The 23,859-nt window shown below is 42.7% G+C and overlaps 1 protein-coding gene across 3 annotated transcripts in view; it reads left to right on the top strand.

Moving 5' to 3' along the window:
• LOC109898165 (serine/threonine-protein kinase Nek7) overlaps positions 1-23,859 on the top strand; it is a 174,898-nt gene that overhangs the window by 129,166 nt on the left and 21,873 nt on the right. For all 3 annotated transcript variants that reach the window (XM_031833720.1, XM_031833719.1, XM_031833721.1), the window contains 4 exons: positions 13,371-13,433; positions 16,157-16,267; positions 18,111-18,219; positions 18,297-18,404. In XM_031833720.1, the coding sequence (XP_031689580.1) occupies positions 13,371-13,433; positions 16,157-16,267; positions 18,111-18,219; positions 18,297-18,404 (391 nt within the window). The remainder of the gene's footprint in view (positions 1-13,370; positions 13,434-16,156; positions 16,268-18,110; positions 18,220-18,296; positions 18,405-23,859) is intronic.

Raw genomic sequence — 23,859 nt, 5'->3', positions numbered from 1 at the left:
TACGAGGGTATGTTTGACAGCATGAGGGAAGGATGCTTTATTGCGAAATAGGAAGCCAATTCTAGATTTAATTTTGGATTGGAGATGCTTAATGTGAGTCTTTAAGGAGAGTTTACAGTCTAACCAGACACCTAGGTTTTTGTAGTTGTCCACATAAGTCGAACCATCCAGAGTGGTGATGCGAGATGGGCCGGCGGGTGCGGGCAGAGATCGGTTGAAGAGCATTTAGTTTTACTTGCATTTATGAGCAGTTGGAGGCCACGGAAGGAGTGTTGTATGGCATTGAAGCTCGTCTGGAGGTTTGTTAACACCGTGTCCAAAGAAGAGCCAGAAGTATACAGGATGGTGTCATCTGTGTGGAGGTGGATCAGAGAATCACCAGCAGCAAGAGCGACATCATTGCATTAGCATATACAGAGAAAAGAGTTGGCCCGAGAATTGAACCCTGTGGCACCCCCATAGAGACTGCCAGAGGTCCGGACAACAGGCCCTCCGATTTGACACACTAAACTCTATCTGAGAAGTAGTTGGTGAACCAGGCGAGGCAGTCATTTTAGATAAGAATATGGTGATTGACAGAGTCAAGGCCAGGTCGATGAAGATGGCTGCACACTTGTCTATTATCGATGGCGGTTATGATATCGTTTAGGACCTTGAGCATGGCTGAGGGTCACCCACGACCAGCTCGGAAACCAGATTGCATAGCGGAGAAGTTACAGTGGGATTCGAAATTTGTTTTGTTAACTTTGCTTTCGAAAGGCAGGGTAGGATAGATATAGGTCTGTAACAGTTTGGCTCTAGAGTTTCTCCCCCTTTGAAGAGCTTTCCAATCTTTAGGGATCTCAGATGATACGAAAGAAGTTGAACAGGCTAGTAATAAGGGTTGCAACAATTGTGGTGGATAATTTTAGAAAGAGGGTCCAGATTGTCTAGCCCAGCCTATTTGTTGGTGGTCAGATTTTGCAGCTCTCAGAACATCAGCTATCTGGATTTAGGTGAAGGAGAAATGGGGGAGGCTTAGGCAAGTTGCTGTGGGGGGTGCAGAGCTGTTGACTGGGGTAGGAGTAACCAGGTGGAAAGCATGACCAGCCGTAGAATTTTTTTTATTGAAATGATAGATTATCGTAGATTTATCGGTAGTGTGTTATTCCGAGCCTCAGTGCAGTGGTCAGCTGGGAGGAGGTGCTCTTTTTCTCCATGGACTGTACAGTGTCCCAAAACTTTTTGGAGTTTGTGCTACAGGATGCAAATTCCTGTTTGAAAAAGCTAGCCTTTGCTTTCCTAACTGCCTGTGCCTGTGGGGGCTTTTCGATGCTAATGCAGTATGCCACTGTATGTTTTTGTGCTGGTCAAGGGCAGTCAAGTCTGGAGTGAACCAAGGGATATATCTGTTCTTAGTTCTACATTTTTTTGAATGGGGCATGCTTATTTAAGATGGTGCGAAAAGCACTTTAATAGAATAACCAGGCATCCTCTACTGACGGAATGGGGTCAATATCCTTCCAGGATACCCGGGCATGGTCAATTAGAAAAGCCTGCTCGCGGAAGTGTTTTAGAGAGCGTTTGACAGTGATGAGGGTAGTTGTTTGACCACGGATGCAGGCAGTGATCCTGGTTGAAGACAGCAGAGGTCTATTTAGAGGGTAGTTTGGTCAGGATGATATGAGGGTGCCCGTGTTTACGGATTTAGGGTTGTACCTGGTAGGTTCCTTGCTCTTTTGTGTGAGATTGAGGGCATCTAGCTTAGATTGTAGGATGGCCGGGGTGTTAAACATATCCCACTTTAGGTCACCTAACAGTATAAACTTTGACGATAAATGGGGGGCAATTAATTCGCATATGGTGTCCAGGGCACAGCAGGGGGCTGAGGAGGGTCTTTAGCAAGCTGCAACAGTGAGAGACTTATTTCTGGAAAGTTGATTTTTTTTCTCTTCAGTCTCCTGAGGGGGAAAAGGCGTCGTCATGCCCTCTTCACGACTATCTTGGTGTGTTTGCTCCATGATAGTTTGTTGGTGATGTGGACACCAAGGAACTTTAAACTCTCAACCCGCTCCACTACATCCCCGTTGATATTAATTGGAGCCTGTTCGGCCCGCCTTTTCCTGTCGTCCACGCGAGATGACATCAATACTGTCTGTGTATCATTATTAACAGTGACTGGGAAAATTGATTATCTGGAGGAACAATCCAGGAGGAATAACATGGCTGTGGTTGGCATACCAGAGTCTACACATGAGTCTGAGGAGAAAGTGAGAAAAATTTTGCTGTGAAAAGATGCAGATCGATCATGGAAAGTTTGAGGTGGAGCGCAGGTCTATAAAACTTAAAACCAGCCCAGGTGAAAGACGCAGGCTGATAGTGGTCAAGTTGCTAAGGTTCAATGCTGTTCTGGAGAGAGTCAAGAACTTGAGAGGAATCAACATCTTGCACAATGAGGACTTATGTGAAGCTGTGCGCCAGCAGTGGAAATAACTTATTCCAGCTATGAAAGCTGCCAGAGAGCGTGGGAACATTGCTTACATCTGCTACGACTGGCTTATTGTCTACCCTTCCAACCACAAGCCTGGGAGGAGTGAGCAAGCCAAGCTTCCGGGTCAGTAGCTTTAGCACACCATCACTCACAAGTGCCTGATTGACTGACTATTAGCCAAACAATGTTTTTAATTTAATGTAGTTTTTTTTTAGAACTGACCCCAATTAGTCAACTGGTTAATTGTTTGGTTGTTAGGCGTCCCACACAAGTAGCCCAAAGGTATACATTTTGAAACAAATAACTATATACAAAATACCAAAATGGTATTCTAACACACACCCCCAAAAAATTTTGAAAAATAATTGGGGAGGAAAAAAAAACTATTGATAAAAAATATATATTTATATATAGATATGTATATACATTGACAAAATAACATGGGTAACTATTTACACACTTTCAATATTCGGAAGACCCTCAGTCCTCTATCAAATCTATTTATATAGCCCCAGCCTAAAACCCCAAACAGCAAGCAATGCAGGTGTAGAAGCACGGTCATCCTTTGGGTCACTGATATGAAGCGTCTGTGAAATAACCAGAAACCTTTTGCAAGACATAACAGTCATGGAGAAAGGCAGTTGGTAGAGAGATGATGTTTTCCAGTAGTCCCTCAGGCTTTTCAGCTTCACCAGCCCCATGTAGACGACCAGTGAAAGGTAGCAGAAAAAGTCTGACATGGATATGGGCTTCCATGCTACCTTTTTTCCATGCTACCTTTTCACCCAATCCGTTGCCAACTCGACAACGGATTGGGTGAAAAACAGCTGAAAAAGCTGAAGGGGGCTGTAAGTTGATGTCATACTCACCTGAGGTCCTGGCTCCCTTTTTGACCTAAATGTTGGTTGAGGTGGCTCCACATCATCTTCTAGGACAGTGTGCCAACGCCCTTCTGTCCCTTCGTTAGCAGGTGGCACACTTCCCCTCCTCCGCTTCTTTGTCAGTGCCTTCACACCTCTAGATGGCCCGGGAGGTGTGGAGCCGGAGACAACAGGTGTCTGGCTGGATGAACCAGCTTCAGTGGGGGATAGACACCTTGGCACTGGGGGCTCCCATTCGGAGTCAGTGTCACTGTGAAAGAAAATGTTCAGTTAGAATAGTTTCACATATGAGCCCTGTATCAACAGGTATAATAAACAGATATATAGAGTACAGGGAACATCATAAAGTGCTGTTCCATTTAACTTTGGCCATCGTAGTGGGCCTGCCCTCCCCTCAACAGCCTCAAATAGGCTATTTCATGTGGGGGTGGGGCGGCAGACACACGCATCTCAACCATTCTCCCTCTAATCTATAATATGTAGACTGAGAGGAGGAAGCATGGTCGCTGTGTTGCGATGTGTGGGTTGCTGTTAAAATTCTACTCCATTCTATATAATATATAGACATACATACACACACACATAGGCTAAGGGTCATTCACATACATACAAACATACCCCCATCCACAACGCATAGACAATGTGTACTTTACACATTTCATTTCATTTTTATTTATTGCAAATAAAATGTTTTTAAAAATCACAAAGAATATTTTATATTATTAATTTTAAACAACGGCATTAGCATGAGAAGAACTTACCAGTCCAAAACGATGTCCTCGCCGTTCAAAAAATATGCTTCCATTTTGGAATCAAAGCTATGGTCGCTAGCTGAATCTTCTTCCAAAAGAAGATCTGTTTCACTGTCACGATCAATTTCCTCTAATTTTGTCCACATTTGTATATCTAGTCTTAGATTTAGCTTTCCCTGACTTATTCGCCATGATGTTTGATATATAAACAGCTGAAGATGCGCGTTACCGAAAAAGGGCTGTGCGCCACAAGCTTGGCTCCTTCCAGTATGACTGTTCAATGGCGAATGACCGTCTTTACGCAGGAGTTTCCTACATGGGTTGGTCTTCCAACACATAACCATTACATATTGCAGTGTTCCTCAACTCATTGGCTATCTACCCAGCTAGATTTCAAGATGATAAGTGGTCATTGGGTTAAAATTCAGTCAATCAACGAAACAGCGGGCAAATAATTGGTGCACAATGATGTCATGACTTGTTGTCTTCAAATCGGTTTCTTTCAGTCAATACGTCCCGTGAAATGGCCCATCACGTTTGATTGTGTTACAAACAAACCAGTTGATTGCAGTGAAACCAAACATGACTGGAAAAGTCACGTTCTGTGTGGGTTATTTACCTGGAATGTGTCGTCGAAAATGGAATGAGACGGAATTCACGACACAAGCGGTTCACAAAGTGTTTCGTGTTAGGCAACAAAAACTGATTTTATCAAACAAAAGATAATTCATTGTGTAACAGTGAGCATTGGGATTGCAAACAGACGAAGATCGTCAAAGGTAAACGATTTATTTTAATGCAGTTTGTGTTTTCGTTACGCCTGTGCTCGTTGAATTTTTTTTTTTTATGGGGCTCTATGCTCAGATAATAGCATCGTGTTCTGTCGCAGTAAATCCTTTTTTAAATCTGACAACGCAGTTGGATTAGCACGATTCTAGGCTTTCGATACATGTGAGACACTTGTATTTTCATGAATGTTTAATATGACTATTTATGTAGCGATCACTGTATGTTGTGGAATTTCAGCCCGCTAGCGGGTTCCATGCTCAGAGGGGTTAAAAACTTCTTTGGGCTGCAATCCCGTTAACGGGATCGATATGACAACAGCCAGTGAAAGTGCAGGGCACCAAATTCAAAACAACAGAATCTCATAATTAAAATTCCTCAAACATACATGTATTTTATACCGTTTTAAAGATAATCGTGTTGTTAATCTCACCACAGTGTCCGATTTCAAATAGGCTTTACAGAGAAAGCACCACAAACGATTATGTTACATTGGCGCATTACGTTCACTAGTTCCAAAAACATCCGGTGATTTTGCAGAGAGCCACATCATTTTACATAAATATTCATTATAAATGTCAATAAATACAATTGTTAGACATGGAAATATAGATATACCTCTCCTTAATGCAACCGCTGTGTCAGATTTTTTACAAAACTTACGGAAAAGAAAACTATGCAATAATCTGAGAAGGCGCTCAGAAAAAAATATATATGTATCCGCCATGTTGAAGTCAACAGAAATCAGAAATAACATTATAAATATTCCCTTACCTTCATCAGAATGCACTCCCAGGAATCCTATTTCCACAATAAATGTTTGTTTTGTTCGATAATGTCCAAGTTGCTACTTTTGTTAGCGTGTTTAGTACACAAATCCAAACGCTCGTGCTGGTCCAGGCAAACGTCGGACGAAAACTTCAAAAAGTTATACAGAAACTACAGAAACTTCAAACTAAGTACAGAATCAATCTTTAGGATGTTGTTATCATAAATCTTCAATAATGTTCCAACTGGAGAATTCCATTGCCTGTAGAAAGCCATGGAACGCAGGTCACTATCATGTGAAATGCGCATGACCAGGACCTGGTTCTCTGCCAGACCACTGACTCAAAGAGCGCTCATCCGGCCCCACAATACAGTAGAAGCCTCATTCAAGTTTCTAAAGACGGTTGGAAGCCTTAGGAAGTGCAACATAACCATTGTCCCACTGTGTATTCAATAGGGGCTGGGTTGAAAATCGATCCAACCTCAGATTTCCCACTTCCTGTTTCGATTTCTTCTCAGGTTTTTGCCTGCCATATGAGTTCTGTTATACTCACAGACATCATTCAAACCGTTTTAGAAACTTCAGAGTGTTTTCTATCCAATACTAACAGTAATATCCATATGTTAGCAACTGGGACTGAGGAGCAGGCTGTTTACTCTGGGTACCTCTGGGCACCTTTCATCCAAGCTACTCAATACTGCCCCTGCAGCCATAAGAAGTTAATGTGTTCAGTATTATTATTGCAGTCTTCCTGTTATCATTGCTGGAGTGGATACATTATTTGCAGAGTGCACAACCTATGCTACACTTGTGAGAAACAAGTTTAGGTTCATTTCATTCCATCTTTGAGTTTTGTCAATTTAGTCATTTGTCTTTTGTTTGGAGCTCTCCTATTAATGTTGAGTAAGGACTCACACGAATAGAAGTAGGCCTATAGTAGTGAGTGTGATTTAAAAATATATATATATTTATTTTTATCAGGATATTTTCTACCTGCAGACTACAATGTTTTTATTTGTTGGCTTTATGTGGGCAATTATTTTACATAGTTGGCAATAGAAGTTACTTTTTAGATTTATCAATTTGGATAGAATTTTTATTAAGCACATGACAATAATTGAGACATGAAGACATTTATAAATTAAATTAAACTGTTTCACCATAATGTGCATATGAAAACCATAACTGGCATGCAGATCAGTAGAAATTGTAAGATAAATTGGCATTCCACATGAGAAAGGTTGCCGACTCCTTGTGTAGCCGATTACCGGCAACTTCAGGAGAGTAAAGGTGGAATCTGCGGCAGTCAGCACGAGCGGGAGGAGAACAGTTGGGTCAGGTTAAGGTTTTTTTGTAGATCCCTGGCACCCTCCTGAGACATTTGTCTTATTTCATCAAATGCTAAGCATAAAGCATCAGACCAGCTCAATTAATGTAGTTGATTTTATTGAAACACATAGGGTGCGTCTATATATGGAAAAATACAAGTAAAACAATGTTGTCCACTCGTTTGGTTTAAAGAACAGACAACTTTCGGTCGACCAAGATTCTTTTTTTTGGGGGGGGGGGGGGGCAGCCCTAATTATTTCCTCCATATTATGTCTGACAAGCTACCCAGAAAAAGACTAAGAATAGATCGCCCATATAAATATATGTAGCCTTAGAAATAAGGTTCAAGAAATCAATAACTTACTAAGATAACATTCGTATACTGCCTAACCTAACCCTAACCCATTCATATACTGCCTCTCTGAGACTCACTGAGATAATTCCTTTTATACAGCAGTAGTAATACAGGGATGTAACATATACAGAAATACCTATGGAGGAGGTGTTGTTGCATATGTCCAGAGTCATATTCCTGTAAAGGTTAGAGAGGATCTCATATCTAATGTTGTTGTAGTGTTGTGGTTGCTGATTCACCTGCCTCATTAAAAGCTTCTCCTTTTGGGTGCTGCTATTGGACAACAGTTGCTAACAGTCATGATCTGGATAATATATGTGAAATTCTTGATGTGTGTGATGTTAAGAGGGGCCTGTTTTCTGGGTGACCAAGCTGTCCGCTCAAGCGGAAGCTTCCTACTGTAACCAATGCCTCTAATCTGGCTCAGGTTATCAATCAACCAACCAAAGTGTTTACAAACAGTACAGGAACTACATCATCCAAGTGTGTTGATCATATCTTTACTAATTCTGCAGAACTTTGTTCTAAAGCTGTATCCACACCCATTGGATATATTGACCATAATATAGTGACTAGAGTGGCTTGCGAATGTATTCACCCCCTTTGGCATTTTTACAAATTTTTACCTTACAACCTCAAATTAAAATAGATTTTTTGGGGAGTTTGTATCATTTGATTTACACAACATGCCTATGACTTTGAAGATGCCAAACATGTTTTATTGTGAAACAAACAAGAAATAATAAGAAAAAAAAAACTTGAGTGTGCATTACAAACCCCCCCCCCCCCCCCAAAAAGTCAATACTCTGTAGAACCACCTGGTGCAGAAATTACAGCTACAAGTCTCTTGGGGTATGTCTATCTAAGCTTGGCACAACTAGCCACTGGGATTTTTGCCCATTCGTCAAGGCAAAACTGCGACAGCTCCTTCAAGTTGGATGGGATCCGCTGGTGTACAGCAAGCTTTAAGTAATATCACAGATGCTTCTCAATTGGATTGAGGTCTGGGCTTTGACTAGGCCGTTCCAATACTTTTAAATGTTTCCCAATGAACCACTCGAGTGTTGCTTAATCAGTATGCTTAGGGTCATTGGCCTGCTGGAAAGTGAACCCCTGTCCAAGTCTCAAATCTCTGGAAGACTGTGAAACGGGTTTCCCTCAAGAATTTCCCTGTATTTAGCGCCATCAAGAATTTCTTCAATTCTGACCAGTTTCCCAGTCCCTGCCAATGAACAACATCCCCACAGCATGATGCTGCCACCACCATGCTTCACTGTGGGGATGGTGTTCTCGGGGTGATGAGAGGTGTTGCGTTTGTGCCAGACGTAGCGTTTTCCTTGATGGCCAAAAAGCTCAATTTTAGTCTCATCTGACCAGAGTGCCTCCTTCCATATGTTTGGGGAGTCTGCCACATGCTGTATTTGCTTATTTTTTTCTTTAAGCAATGGCTTTTTTCTGGCCTTTCTTCTGTAAAGACCATCTCTGTGGAATGTACGGCTTAAAGTGGTGCCATGAACAGATACTCCAATCTCTGCTGTGGAGCTTTGCAGCTCCTTCAGGGTTATCTTTGATCTCTTAGTTGCCTCTGATTTATGCCTTCCTTGCCTGGTCCATGAGTTTTGGTAGTTGGCTCTCTCTTGGCAGGTTTGTTGTGGTGCCATATTCTTTCAATTTTTTAATAATGGATGTAATGGCGCTCCCTTTGATGTTCAAAGTTTCTGATATATTTTTTTAACCCAACCCTGATCTGTACTTATCCACAATTTTGTCTCTGACCTGTTTGGAGAGCTCCTTGGTCTTCATGGTGCCGCTTGCTTGGTGGTGCCCCTTGGTTAATGGTGTTGCAGACTCTGGGGCCTTTCGGAACAGGTGTATATATACTGAGATCATATGACAGATCATGTGACGCTTAGATTGCACACGTGGATTTTTATTTAACTAATAATGTGATTTCTGAAGGTAATTGGTTGCACTAAATCTTATTTAGGGGCTTCATAGCAAAGGGGGTGAATACATATGCGCGCACCACTTTTCCATTTTTTTCCCCCTACATTTTTTGGAAACAAGTCACTTTTTTTCCATTTCACTTTGCCAATTCTGACTATTTTGACTATGTCCATTTACATGAAATCCAAATAAAAATCCATTTAAATTACAGGTTGTAATGCAACAAAATAGAAAAAACACAGATGGGGATGAATACTTTTGCAAGGCAAAACGAAATAGGGCCAATTGTGCGCCGCCCTATAGGACTTCCAATCACGGCCTGATGTGATGCAGCCTGTATTCGTAGTGCTATAGACCGCTGCGCTGCTTGGGAGCCCTTCAGTTGTATTTTTATTGTTATTGTTTTAAATAATTGTATTGTTCTTTTGGTCATGGTGTTCTTAGTTTAGATTTGTGTTGCGGGTCCTGTCCGTTAGTGTTCTGTATTTTGTCATGTTCCGTGTTTTGTGTGGACCCTTCTTCAGCAGCTAATGGGGATCCGAATACAAATCATATGCTGAACAATTATAGCCTCCTTGGACTTTCTCTCTCTGTAAGACAGGGATGGGCAACTGTAGACCCGCGGACCAATACATTTTTTTTTTTTAATTATTGTATTTTCATTTGTTTGGGGGGGGATTCAGTCGGCGTGTCAATTTACTGTTGAGAGTTAGTATAATAGATGCACAAAGTGCAATTCTGAAATGTAGTTGTTCATCAGCAGTCCCTCAATTAGCCAATTCCAGCATAATATTTTTTGTTTGATTGGCCAGCTACAGTGCCTTGCGAAAGTATTCGGCCCCCTTGAACTTTGCGACCTTTTGCCACATTTCAGGCTTCAAACATAAAGATATAAAACTGTATTTTTTTGTGAAGAATCAACAACAAGTGGGACACAATCATGAAGTGGAACGACATTTATTGGATATTTCAAACTTTTTTAACAAATCAAAAACTGAAAAATTGGGCGTGCAAAATTATTCAGCCCCCTTAAGTTAATACTTTGTAGCGCCACCTTTTGCTGCGATTACAGCTGTAAGTCGCTTGGGGTATGTCTCTATCAGTTTTGCACATCGAGAGACTGACATTCTTTCCCATTCCTTCTTGCAAAACAGCTCGAGCTCAGTGAGGTTGGATGGAGAGCATTTGTGAACAGCAGTTTTCAGTTCTTTCCACAGATTCTCGATTGGATTCAGGTCTGGACTTTGAATGGCCATTCTAACACCTGGATATGTTTATTTTTGAACCATTCCATTGTAGATTTTGCTTTATGTTTTGGATCATTGTCTTATTGGAAGACAAATCTCAGGTCTTTTGCAGACTCCATCAGATTTTCTTCCAGAATGGTCCTGTATTTGGCTCCATCCATCTTCCCATCAATTTTAACCATCTTCCCTGTCCCTGCTGAAGAAAAGCAGGCCCAAACCATGATGCTGCCACCACCATGTTTGACAGTGGGGATGGTGTGTTCAGGGTGATGAGCTGTGTTGCTTTTACACCAAACATAACGTTTTGCATTGTTGCCAAAAAGTTCAATTTTGGTTTCATCTGACCAGAGCACCTTCTTCCACATGTTTGGTGTGTCTCCCAGGTGGCTTGTGGCAAACTTTAAATGACACTTTTTATGGATATCTTTAAGAAATGGCTTTCTTCTTGCTACTCTTCCATAAAGGCCAGATTTGTGCAATATATGACTGATTGTTGTCCTATGGACAGAGTCTCCCACCTCAGCTGTAGATCTCTGCAGTTCATCCAGAGTGATCATGGGCCTCTTGGCTGCATCTCTGATCAGTCTTCTCCTTGTATGAGCTGAAAGTTTAGAGGGACGGCCAGGTCTTGGTAGATTTGCAGTGGTCTGATTTGCAGTGGTGCATTTATACGGAGACTTGATTACACACAGGTGGATTGTATTTATCATCATTAGTCATTTAGGTCAACATTGGATCATTCAGAGATCCTCACTGAACTTCTGGAGAGAGTTTGCTGCACTGAAAGTAAAGGGGCTGAATAATTTTGCACGCCCAATTCTTCAGTTTTTGATTTGTTAAAAAACTTTGAAATATCCAATAAATGTCGTTCCACTTCATGATTGTGTCCCACTTGTTGTTGATTCTTCACAAAAAAATACAGTTTTATATCTTTATGTTTGAAGCCTGAAATGTGGCAAAAGGTCGCATGGGGCCGAATACTTTCCGAATACTTTCGCAAGGCACTGTATCTAAACTTGTAGTAAGCATGGTCGAATTACCGACCGTTGGCCCATTGGTAATCAATTATCATATTAAAAACTGCGAACATTTGTCTCCACCCCATGTCAAAATATGTAGAATTGCAGGAAATTATAGGGGGTGTATGCATGTGGATATGCAGACCCACAAGCCACTGTGGCCCCTCTTGATGAGTTCTGTTTTTTTGGGGGCCGCACCCCCATCAAAGTAGCCCATCCCTGCTCTAAGACAATGGGTCATAAAAATGGCTCTTGACACCTATGTGGGATACCATGTGACCTCGCAAGGCTAAAAAAGCACTGCTCCCCTCTTAATTAAATTCAAAGGTTTTTATTGGCATGGGAAACATATGTTTACATTGCCAAACATGTAAAATAGATCATCGAAACCTCTCTCACTCTCTTATCATTGTCTTCTCTGCCCTGCTCTGGGCTCAACAGCTTCTCAAAGGAGGGAAGAAGAACCTCCATTTAGGGGCCTTAGCAAGAAATGGTAACTGATTAGACAGGGAAAGTAACTTTTCAGGACAGAATACCTGCAATTTAGTACATTTCTAATTGTGACTGAAGAGCCCAAGTACAAGCAGTCTCAGTGAGGACTTAAGACATCCAGGCTGTATCACAACCGGCCGTGATTGGTAGTCCCATAGGGCGGTGCTCAATCAGTTACACATACATGTCAGTACATACACACAACAAGTAGGTCACATGGGGGAAAGGCGTTGTGCAGTGAGGTGTTGCTTTATTTGTTTTTTGAAACCAGGTTTGCTGTTCAATAGCGCTATATGAGGTGGAAGGGAGTTCCATGCACTCATGGTTCTGTATAACACTGTTTTCTTGAATTTGTTCTGGACTTTGAAAAGACCCCTGGTGGCATGTCTGGTGGGATAAGTTGATGATGCAAGCAATTTGGAATTTCCAACACATTAATGTTTCTTATATAAACAAGAATTGACGCAGTCAGTCTTTCCTCAACTCTTCGCCAAAAGAGACTGCACACATAGTATTAATAATAGCCCTCCGATTACAAGGAAGAGCAACACGTGCTGCTCTATTCTGGGCCAGCTGCAGCTTAACTAGGTCTTTCTTTGCCGCATTTGACCATATGACTGGAAAAGAATCAAGACAAGGACTTGCTTTTTAATTTTTTTATTTAACTAGGCAAGTCAGTTAACAACTAACTCTTATTTTCAATGACAGCCTAGGAAGAGTGGGTTGACTGCCTTGTTCAGGGGCAGAACATGATTTTTTTTTTACCTTGTCAGCTCGGGGATTCGATCTTGCAACCTTTCGGTTGCTAGTCCAACACTTTTAACCACTAGGCTACCTGCCGCCCCGCTTTGTGGAGTGTGGTGTCAAAAAGCAGAGCATTTCTTTATTACAGACAGACCACTAAATGTATTTGTTTTGACCGGGACCGTTTACAATCTAAGGAAACACCAAGTCCTTCAGTCTCCTCAACTTGTTCAACAGCCACAGTTGTGAAAGGTAGTGTACTGTAGCTATAGGTCTAATTAGCATTATGGTAATTGTACTCTCATAGGATAGTTGAAATGTTTATGAATGAAGAAATGGGGTGATGCGTTATTATTGTGGCTGAGAGCATCACTGACTGCTGCTGAGAGGTGTGTGTGTGTGTGTGTGTGTGTGTGTGTGTGTGTGTGTGTGTGTGTGTGTGTGTGTGTGTGTGTGTCATTACATATAGCATCAGCAGCCATGATGTTTTGTTGTCATTCTATTAGTGTTTTTTCCTTCTCTCTCTTTCTCCTTTCCTTGAACATGCTGCAACAATCTCTCCTTTTGATCTCTTGATAGATATTCGACTTGATGGATGCCAAAGCTCGGCAAGATTGCATCAAAGAAATAGATCTCCTAAAGGTAAAGAACCAGAGCGAGCGAGAAAACAATTGATCTGTACCAGACGCCTGCATGCGAGTGTGTTTGTGTGTCTTTCTCTGTGCTGTGTGTGTGCCTCCCTCTTTTGTGTGTGTGTGTGTGTGTGTGAGTGAGAGACTCCTCCAGGCTTACATTGACTTTTTTATTTTTTATGCCCAAAACATTTCATTTTTTTTCTCTCAGTATTGTTTAGAAGGGGGGCAATAGTGGATCGCCATGGAAATTTAGCAGACTCCCTTGTGTGTCTTTTGATGTTTTGTCCCCCCCCTCCCACGCCCCACCCCACGCCCCTCATCTTTTTGTCTTTCTTTTGTCTTTCTTCTTTAAATGAAGTGTTTTCATTGATCAAACTACCTTAAACATGCTTTGCTTGTCTCTGGTCTCAAAAGCTAACGAACAAATTAATGACAGGTTGAATAACTCCCTCTGTCTCGGTGATCAGAGGTGTGTGTGTTCTCCAGGTTGTTGCTAACTCTGTTCATAGCACGTTACTCTCTCTTCCATACACACCTAGCACACCTCCATGCACACCTAGCACACCTCCATACACACCAAGCATTTTGCTACACCCGCAATAACATCTGCTAAACATGTGTATGTGACCAATAAAATTTGATTTGATTTTGATTTGATGAGGTCTGCATTAGCCAACCACAGAGGAGACTGGTGTTATGCCAGACTTAGCCACATGCCCCCTCTTTTTCCCTCCCTCCATTTCCCCCTCTCTCCTCCATTCTAGGGCTCAGGAGGCTGATGCACAAGATATGTCACTCCGTCCCTCCCCCTCTCTCTCCCTCACGCCTCTCTTTATCCCTCCTCCTTGAGTGTGTGTGTGTGCTTTCTCTGCTCTCTCTTCTGTGTGAGTGCTAATGGTTGTGGTGGTTAATTCCAACTGTGTGTGTGTGTGTGTGTGTGTGTGTGTGTGTGTGTGTGTGTGTGTGTGTGTGTACTGGGCAGGGCTAACAAGGCCAGATTGTGAACAGGGGAATCCAGCCTTCCTTCCATCTATCCATCCTTCTACCCCAGTAGACAGGACAACACGACACACAGCCAAATCAGAGTAATGAGATGCACACTGCCATGGGCCTGACACACACACACATGCTGGCATGCATGCTCACGGTCCTCTGTCTGTCTCTCTATCTGTTCATATGCTTTGTAAAGTGTAGGCTAGATGATCCTGTTGTCCTGTATGGCTCAGTTGGTAGAGCATGGTGCCTGTACCGCCAGGGTTAGGGGTTTGATTCCCGGGGCCACCCATACGTAAAATATATGCACTCATGACTGTAAGTCGCTTTGGATAAAGGCGTCTGCTAAAAAGCATATACTGTATATACATTGATGAATGACTGTCTATACTCTTAGACTCCATTTAAATTTGCTTCATTGGCTTGACGTATTGACACATTATGCCGAAGCACAATGTTACTCGCTCACTCTCACATTTCTGTCTATCTCTCAGCCTTTGTGTTGTAGTTTATGTCCATCCTAACCTTACGTGAGTTCTGTGAGATGAGATGCAGTACACCCCCAGCCCAGTCCCAGTGTCCGGCTCAGATTCAATTACTCCAGTCTGTTTCACGGGCAGTCCTGAAGCCTGCTCACATTAACCTCATTTAACCTGAACTAACTGGACAGAAGCCTGGCCCTGCCTGCACACACACCCTGTAGCTGTCCAGGCCTGGAGCTGGGGAGCCAGCATCTACAGTCATATCTCTTAGCATGGCCAGGGTCTTCACGGGTCAGTGTGAGTAGGGGAAGGAGAGAGATGGGATGGGGGGGGGAAGCACATGGATGTTTCTCTTGCTTTGAAATGACGCATCACAGAGCTGCAACCCTGATCCAAAAATACGTCTGCTGCAGTGTTTGTTTGTATGTGTGTGTGTGTACAGTATGTATACGTTGCTTCTCCTGTGGATCAGTCCACAGAGTGAACATTTCTTTAATCACGTCGGAGCAGTGTCATACCGCATGCCTGGGCCCCGCTATCGCTGCTCACATCACAACCCCTGACACACAACACGTCTACTGTAGCTCTCTCTCACTCTCTCCCTCCCCTCTCTCTGTCTGACTGCACCTGATGTGGTTAGTCACTTATTGACCGATCAACAGGAAATAATCTCTTGAGAAAATGAGAGGGTTTTCTAGATCTATTTATTTCTCTGCCAGCGGCGTGTTGAGAGCTGTGTGGAACAGCAGCCTGTTGTAATCAGACAATGGTTGTTGTTGACATGTCACACTGCTCTGTCACACACACACAGGACAAAGCCATAGCCTTCTCATTCAACTACACGGTTTCTACACCGGCGTGGCCAGCCAAATGACCGACAACATTACACATCACAGGAGCACCTGATAATGGTTACTTGAAAGTATTTCAATACCAATTTTTTTTTAAATTTTTTACCTTTTATTTAAGTCAGTTAAGAACAAATTCTTATTTTCAATGACGGCCTAGGAACATACTCATTGTCACATTGTGTGGTATGTTATATCTGTGTAAGAAGGGGTCATTGGTTGGAGACTTGGGACAAAATATGTGTTGATTTCACAAAGCTTTACAAACCCTGGGAGCCAGTTAAACAGTCATTGTTCCCTCATCTATTCTCTCTCGCGCTCTCTCTCGCTATATCTCGATTTTTTTCCCCCTCTCTCTCTTTCCCTCTCTCACCATCTCTCTCTCTCTGTTTCTCTCTCTCGTACAGCAACTGAACCACCCAAACGTGATCAAGTACCATGCATCATTTATTGAGGAGAATGAGCTGAACATTGTGTTGGAGCTGGCCGATGCTGGTGACCTCTCCCGGATGATCAAGGTAAGATATTTGATGCTCCCACACAGGTCAACCTTCCTCACTGGAATCCACCCTGGTGATCTACTACCCTGTTGACCCGCTGAAGTGATGATCTCTGGTGCTGATCTACTGGCGATCCACTATAGTGATGGTCCACTCCGGTGATCATAAACAGTAGGCCGCCATAGTGATCTACTTTTGCTTAACTCTTATGTCAAATGTGTTTGCCTGCTGTAATCTCTCATACAGGACAAATCTCCACGCGAACCATAGTATTCACATTCTTCACTCATGCCAGTGTCAAATTAGTGCTATGTTATGTATGTATGTATGTTATGTATGTAAAACCCTGGGCAGAGCAGCCTCTCCATGTATAAATGATGCCTAGCCAGGGTGTATCTGAGCATCTCAACAAGCCCTTAGCACTCATCTACTGCAGCTCTCAATGTCCAACCATCCAATGCTGTCTCACACTGCAAATTAGGACAGCACGATTAGCACTGCCTGTGAGAGATACCACATGGCAGACTACACACACCCGGGCACAGACACGTACTGACACACACGGACCCACACACATAGGTCTTCCTTCGCTCCTGCCCTCTCTTCAAATCATTTGTTTTCCTAATTAAACTGTGCCAGTCCAGAGGTTGGTATCATGACTACAAACCTCCTCGCTCCCCCTTCACTGCCCTGCCGTGATATGAAGTAAATACACCATTCTTACACTGTGGTGCCCCCCCTTCTCTCCCTTCCTCTTCCTGGCACTTGCCCTGACCATCTCAGGATTCTAATAAAATCAAATGGTACTTGATTTGCATGCACTTACAGAATATTGCATGTGCAGTTTTTGCAGTGGAAGGCATGGAAGGCTTTCTTCTGCTTCCCCATTGACATCAAACACTTCTCTGATATGCTAATGTGGGGCAAGGGGAAGAATGGCCCACCATGCTGCCTTTGTTTGGATGTGGGCCAAGGTCTCTATATTTCACACACGTGCACCTACGCAAGCGCACACACATGGGACGCACGCTGGGACAGACGCAAGTGCGCACACACACACACACACACACACACACAGACAGATGCACGTGCACACACACTTTCTTGCTATCATTCCTGTTCACTCTCTCTTTCTCAACTATTGTTCCCATTTCCTCTCTCTTGTTTCTCGCTATCTTTTCCGTTCCGTCACTCTCTCTCTGCGCTCCATTTTACTACTTTTTGCCAGTATCCCATCCAGCACAGCAACAAAGCTAGCTCGCCAGTCCATTTCTCACCCGATTGGCTATTACGCTGCCCTAGCTGATAGTTTGCATAAACTTTGTCCCATCACTCGTACCATTGATTTCCGGTAATCCTGTCGCACGGTGACTGTTTCTGTGACCTCTGAAACAGAATGAAGTCATAATCGACCGCTAGGAGCTGCTGGGAGGGTGAGGGGGTTAGGGTTGTGGGAATTGTGTGTTGTGTAGTTTGTGTGACTGGTTTACATATATATTTAGGAGCTATATACCAGATGTGAGCGTTTTGAACATAACCCCAAAATGCCTTTTCTCTGGTTCTGAGAACTCATGTGCTTTCCATCGCAGCATAATGAAAATGAGAAAGGGCTCAGTATGAGAAAGAAAGAGTGAGCGAGAGGAGGGGGGGTAGAAGGAAAAAGGGACAGAGAGAGGCAGAGCGAGGGCAAAGAGAGAGAGGTCAGGGAGAGGGTAGCGAGAGAGGCAAAAAGAGAGGTCTGCATCATATTAACGATGGAGTCAAATACATACAGAGGGACTCGAGGGGCTTAGCTAGTAAGTTGTGTATGTTAAGCTTGTGTATGTTGTCTGACATTGTTGTGCTGTGTGTATCTATGCAGCACTTCAAGAAGCAGCGGAGGTTAATTCCAGAGAGGACAGTGTGGAAGTACTTTGTCCAGCTGTGCAGTGCGCTGGAACACATGCACTCCCGACGGGTCATGCACAGAGGTACTACACGCACGCACGCACGCACACATGCGTACACTTTTAACTTCAACTTGAACTATCTACCCTGTCCTCTACAGATATAAAGCCAGCTAATGTGTTCATAACAGCCACAGGAGTGGTGAAGCTGGGAGATCTGGGACTAGGACGATTCTTCAGCTCTAAAACCACCGCTGCCCATTCTTTAGGTAAGACACACAAACACTTTTGTTTGACTATCCTTGTGAGGACCAAACAATTGATTCCCATTCAAAATCCTATTTTTCTTCAATCCTAACTCCTAAACCTAACCTTAACCCAAACCGTAACTTCTAACCATAAACCTAACCCCTATACCTAATTGTAACGCTAACCCTAAACCTCTAAGCCTAAAATAGCCTTTTTCCTTGTGGGGACCAGCAAAATTAAGCCAACTAGCCCAATTTTCATGGATTTACTATCCTTGTGAGGACTTGTGCTCCCCACAATGATAGTTAAACCAAACATACACGCACACACCCACACAGTAAGGGGGAGGGGGATGGGTTTCATTAGCTGGTGCAGCCCAGAACCATTTGTGTGTTATAAAGCTGGGGGTTTAGGCCTTCTTATGGCAGCTTAGGGGCTGTCACCTCTTCAATTGCCAGTTTGTCACTTCCTGTTGCCTTGACCTCTGACTTCTGAACTGTTGTCTGGGCGAACCTGTCTGAAACACACCTCGCCTCTGCTGCCGGATACATAGTGGTGAAAAAATTACCAAATTGTCATACTTGAGTAAAAGTAAAGATGCCTAAACAGAAAATGACTCAAGTAAAAGTGAAATTCACCCAGTAAAATGCTACTTGAGTAAAAGTTTTAAAGTATTTGATTTTAAATATACTTAAGTATCAAAAGTAAATGTAATTTAAAAATATATACTTAAGTAATCAGAAGTAAAAATATAAATACTTTCAAATTCCTTATATATGGCAAACCAGACGGCACTATTTTCTTGTTTTTTAAATTACGGATAGTCAGGGGCACACTCCAACACTCAGACATAATCTACAAATGAAGCATTTGTGAGTGAGTCCGCCAAATCAGAGACAGTAGGGATGAGCAGGGATGTTCTCTTGATAAGTGGGGGAATTGGAGAATTTTCCTCTCCTGTTCAGAGTACTTTTGGGTGTCAGGGAAAATGTATGGAGTAAAAAGTACATTATTTTCTTGTGGTAAATGTTGTCAAAAATATAAATAGTAAAGTAAAGATGCCACAAAAAAACTACTTAAGTAATACATTAAAGTTTTTTTTACTTAAATACTTTAAATACTGCCGATCCACAGCTCTGACTGCTGTAAAACAGTGGCCGGCTGACACTGGCACGTGATGTGTTGTTGTGGGGATTGTGCCACTCTTGTCAAAAATGCTCAGTTAACATATTCTCACACTCTCAAAAACTTTCCCAGGACAGGATTTTCTCAAATAAACATGTAATGAAATTTACCATTTTAATTAAGAGAGAAAGTCATTACACAATTGTAAACTTTAAGACCCACACTGACAGTGTTCATTTAATTTGGAAAACACAAACCACACCGCCCTCTTCAGGTGGTCTGTGAGTAGGCTGCTTCTTCAGCCCCTTGGTCAGGGTGGGAGAGGAGAGGAGCGTTTGGTTTGGTTTATTCGGATCCCCATTAGCTTTTGCCGAAAAGCAGATTCCTAGGGTCCACAAAAAAACACCACAGCAAGTAGAAAAACAATGATGCACTGATACATTTTAAATACAACAATCTACAAATAATACAACTAAAGAATGTGTGTGTTAGTGTGATAGAGTATGTCTGTGTGTGCGTGTCATTTCACTGTCTCTATTGTGCCGTGAGATGTTGTTTTATAAAGAAATGTAAATGTAATTTTGCTGTAGGCTTGTCTTTCATTATGAGATGTTTTATACAAAAATATGATGCTTCACTGTTCAATGTTGTCATTTCACTTCTGAGTGTTTCCACTATGCTAGTGAAATAGTCATCGAAATGATTGGCAATATCGTAAGGCTTTTTATAAATCACCCACCAACTTCAATGAACGATGGAGATGATTTGGGTTTTCTGCCCATGATATCATTTTAAGGTACTGTAGTCTTTTCCCTTTTGTGTTTTATGTCATTTCTTCTTCTTTTTGTTAAGTTTAGTCAAACATTTGTCAATTTTCAGTATGTCAACCAATCAGCTGAGCAGCCTGACTTGTTTGCCAACTCTTTCGCATAATTTTTTTGTACCGTACCATTTTTCAATTCGCCATCAATCCAGGGGTCTCAGTTTTCACAGCAAATGTTTTAACAAGTGCATACTTGTCAGTAGTAATTGTACAAATATTTCCAATGCTGCATCTGGATTCACTTCCTCATACACATCAAACATTTTTGGAGATGGCCCCCAGATGAAACTGTCCCTGTGCCCATCAGAAAAACCAGACATAAAATGTTTATTTTTATTACATAAGATGTGTTTTAACTATAGAGAATAGGCCATCTATTTCTATTCTTCCTGAATTTGTATTATGGACATGGTTTCGTGATTTCACAACTGTGTTACAGCTCTATATTTTCAATGCTGCATCTGGATTCACTTCCTCATACACATCAGACATTTTTTACATCTTCAACAAAACATTTTGTGTGATCTATTATAAATTACTTTAGGCCCACAATTTGGCATTTTGGCTTTCCTTGTTATTGCCACAATTTTATGACCGCTACAGTAATATATATATTCCTTGAAGCGAAGTTCGGCAGCATTAGTGAAGATATGATCAATACCTGTGACAATGGACGCCACAGACCCAACACAATTGGTATTCACTCTAGTTCGTTGAGTTACAACCTGGGTCATATTATAGGCATTAGTCACAATTAGAAGCTTCCTCTTGAGAGGACTGCTAGTTGTTAACCAGTCAATGTTCAGGTCACCCCGAAAATAGACCTCTCTGTTAACAGCACGCATTATCAAGCATTGCGCACACATTATTCAAATACTGACTGTTAACACTTGGTGGCCTATAGCAGCACCCCAGAAGAAGAGGCTTTAGATGAAGCAGGTGAACTTGCAACCACAACAATTAAACAACATTTGACATGAGGTCCTCTCTAAGCTTTACAGGAATATGGCTCTGAATATTACACTGAGTGTGCAAAACATTAGTAACATATTCCTAATATTGAGTTGCAACCCCTTTTGCCCTCAGAACAGCCTCAATTTGTCGGGGCGTGGACACCACAAGGATGCTGGACGGTGGCATCCTCTACAAGGATGCTGGACCATGTTTGGTATTCTTGCCAGGTCACCCTCGCAAAATAGGTTTTTAACCTCAATTGTTCTTACCTGGTTAAATAAATGGTTCCCACAGTTGTGTCAACTTGGCTGGGTGTCCATTCTTGACTCGCAATGGAAACTGTTGAGCGTGAAAAATCCAGCAGTGTTCTTGACACACTCAAACTGGTGTGGCTGGCACCTACTACCATACCCTGTTCAAAGGCACTTAAAGATTTTGTCTTGCTCATTCACTCTTTGAATGCACACGTACACAATCCATGTCTCAATTGGCTCACTGCTTAAAAGTCCTATGTCATGGAAAGAGTGAGTGTTCATAAATCTTTGTACACTCAGTGTATACAGCAACACCTCCCCCATAGGCATTCCTGTCTTTTCTGCAGATGTTATATCCTTGTATTGCTACTGCTGTATCATCAAAGGAATTATGTTAGTGAGTCTCAGAGATGGCCAGTATATCCGATCTTAGCACGTTATTGATTTCAGGAACCTTTCTAAGGCTACATGTATTAATATGGGCTGCTATTAGCCCTTTTTTGGGTAGCTTATCAGAGATAGACATAATATGGAGGAAAAAATATAATGCAATATAAAAATGAAAACATTGTTTGGCTAATAGTCAGTCAAACAGGTATTTATGAGTGTAATTTGGTATATGTGTGTGATGTTGGGCTCAAGCTACTGACCTGGAAGCTTGGCTCTCTCACTCTTCCCAGGTTTTTGGGAGGGAGAGTGGACAATGAGCTTGTCGTAGCGGATGTAAGCAATGTCCACACGCTCTTTGGCAGCTTCCATAGCTGGGATAAGATCTTTCCGCCTCTGGCGCACAGCTTCAGAGAAGTCCTCGTTGAGGAAGATGAGGGGAGGAGAAGAGCAGAGTGGTTCAGAGGCTAGTTTCTCCACAAAGGGTTAATCTCCCCCACGGGCATGGAGACCCAGAATCCATCCATTCCCTAAAGCCTCTTCTCCTCTCCGGCCCTCACCTTTCTCTCCATTGCTCTCTCCTTGTCTCCTGCTGCCTCTCTCTTTCCCTCTCCCTTTTTCCCCCCTCTTTTTTATTTTTATTTGCCCCATCTCTTTCTTTCTGCCTCACTGTCTGTCCATGTCTCTTACTCAAGCTCTCCTTTCTGCTCTTGCTCTTTCTCCTCCATTCTCTCCTCCCCCCAACTAATTTTCTCACTCTCTCCTTCCCTCTCTCACCCTCCCTCCTTTCCTCTTCCCCTCCGTCTCTTTGGGAAGATCTCAATTGCATACTCCTCGCGTCGTCTCTCCTCGTCTTCTTCTCGAAACCCATTGGACGAGAAGCCCCTCTGACCTTCTCCTCCATTGGGTTTTGAGAAGGTGAGGAGAGAGGACGCCAGGAGTAATCAATTGAGATTCTTCCTTTATCTTTCTACATCGAATTTCTTTCCTGCCCCCTTTCTCCCTCCTACCCCCTCTCCCCTATCCTTCCCTTTCCCCCCGTTCTCTTCCCCTAGCCCTCTTCATCTCTCATTCTCTCCCTCCCTCTATTCCCCTTTCTTTCCTTCTCTCCCCATGTCTCTCTCTGCATGGGGGCGGTGAAGTTTGTGTGTGTGTGTCTGTGAATCTGCCCATGTGTGTCTGTGTGGGGTGGGGTGTAATAAGTCAAACCACCCCAGTAGAGCAGGGAGGTGCTGGCTAGATGTAGGGCCAGGCATAGAGTCTGTCAGCTTTCTCGCTCGCTCTAGCTCCCTTTCAACTCAGCGCGTGCACACACACACACACACACACACACCACGCATCACCAGGTTCCATCCATAGATTGCTACCATGACAATATTCTCTTCTCTTCCTCGAGAATGCCACTCAGTTGTCTTAACGATTTCTAATAATGGAAATCAATCCCAACATGACTTCTAGTTTATCTGCATGAATAAATGATTGTGTTTTAATTGGGAATGAATGAATGCTGACTGAGGCCCTGTTGCTCTGCTCCTCAGTACAACTATTAGCACAAGAGAGGGTGATGATCTTTAATCAGCTGGTAATGAATGTTAGGGGAACGCTGTTCAAACAGCACCAAGAGACCTCTGTAGAAACACACAAACACAGAAACGCATGTGCGCATGCACACACACCACCAACCTGATGACCTGGGCAACTCACAAGCCAGCTCTCTCTCTCTCTTCTCTCTCTCCTGTCTGTCTGTCTGTCTTTTTTCTCTCTCTCTCTCTTTTCTTTCTCTCTCTCTCGCTCTCTCTCTCTTTTCTTTCTCTCTCTCTCTCTCTCTCTCTCTTCTCTCTCTCTCTCTCTTTTCTTTCTCTGTCTCTCTCTCTCTCTCTCTTTTCTCTCTCTCTCTCTCTCTCTCTTTTCTCTCTCTCTCTCTCTCTCTTT

Source organism: Oncorhynchus kisutch, linkage group LG10 (genome assembly GCF_002021735.2).
Source record: "Oncorhynchus kisutch isolate 150728-3 linkage group LG10, Okis_V2, whole genome shotgun sequence".
Taxonomy (NCBI): domain Eukaryota; kingdom Metazoa; phylum Chordata; class Actinopteri; order Salmoniformes; family Salmonidae; genus Oncorhynchus; species Oncorhynchus kisutch.
The sequence above is the reverse complement of the archived record's forward strand: the minus strand, read 5'-3'. Positions and strand labels throughout refer to the sequence as shown.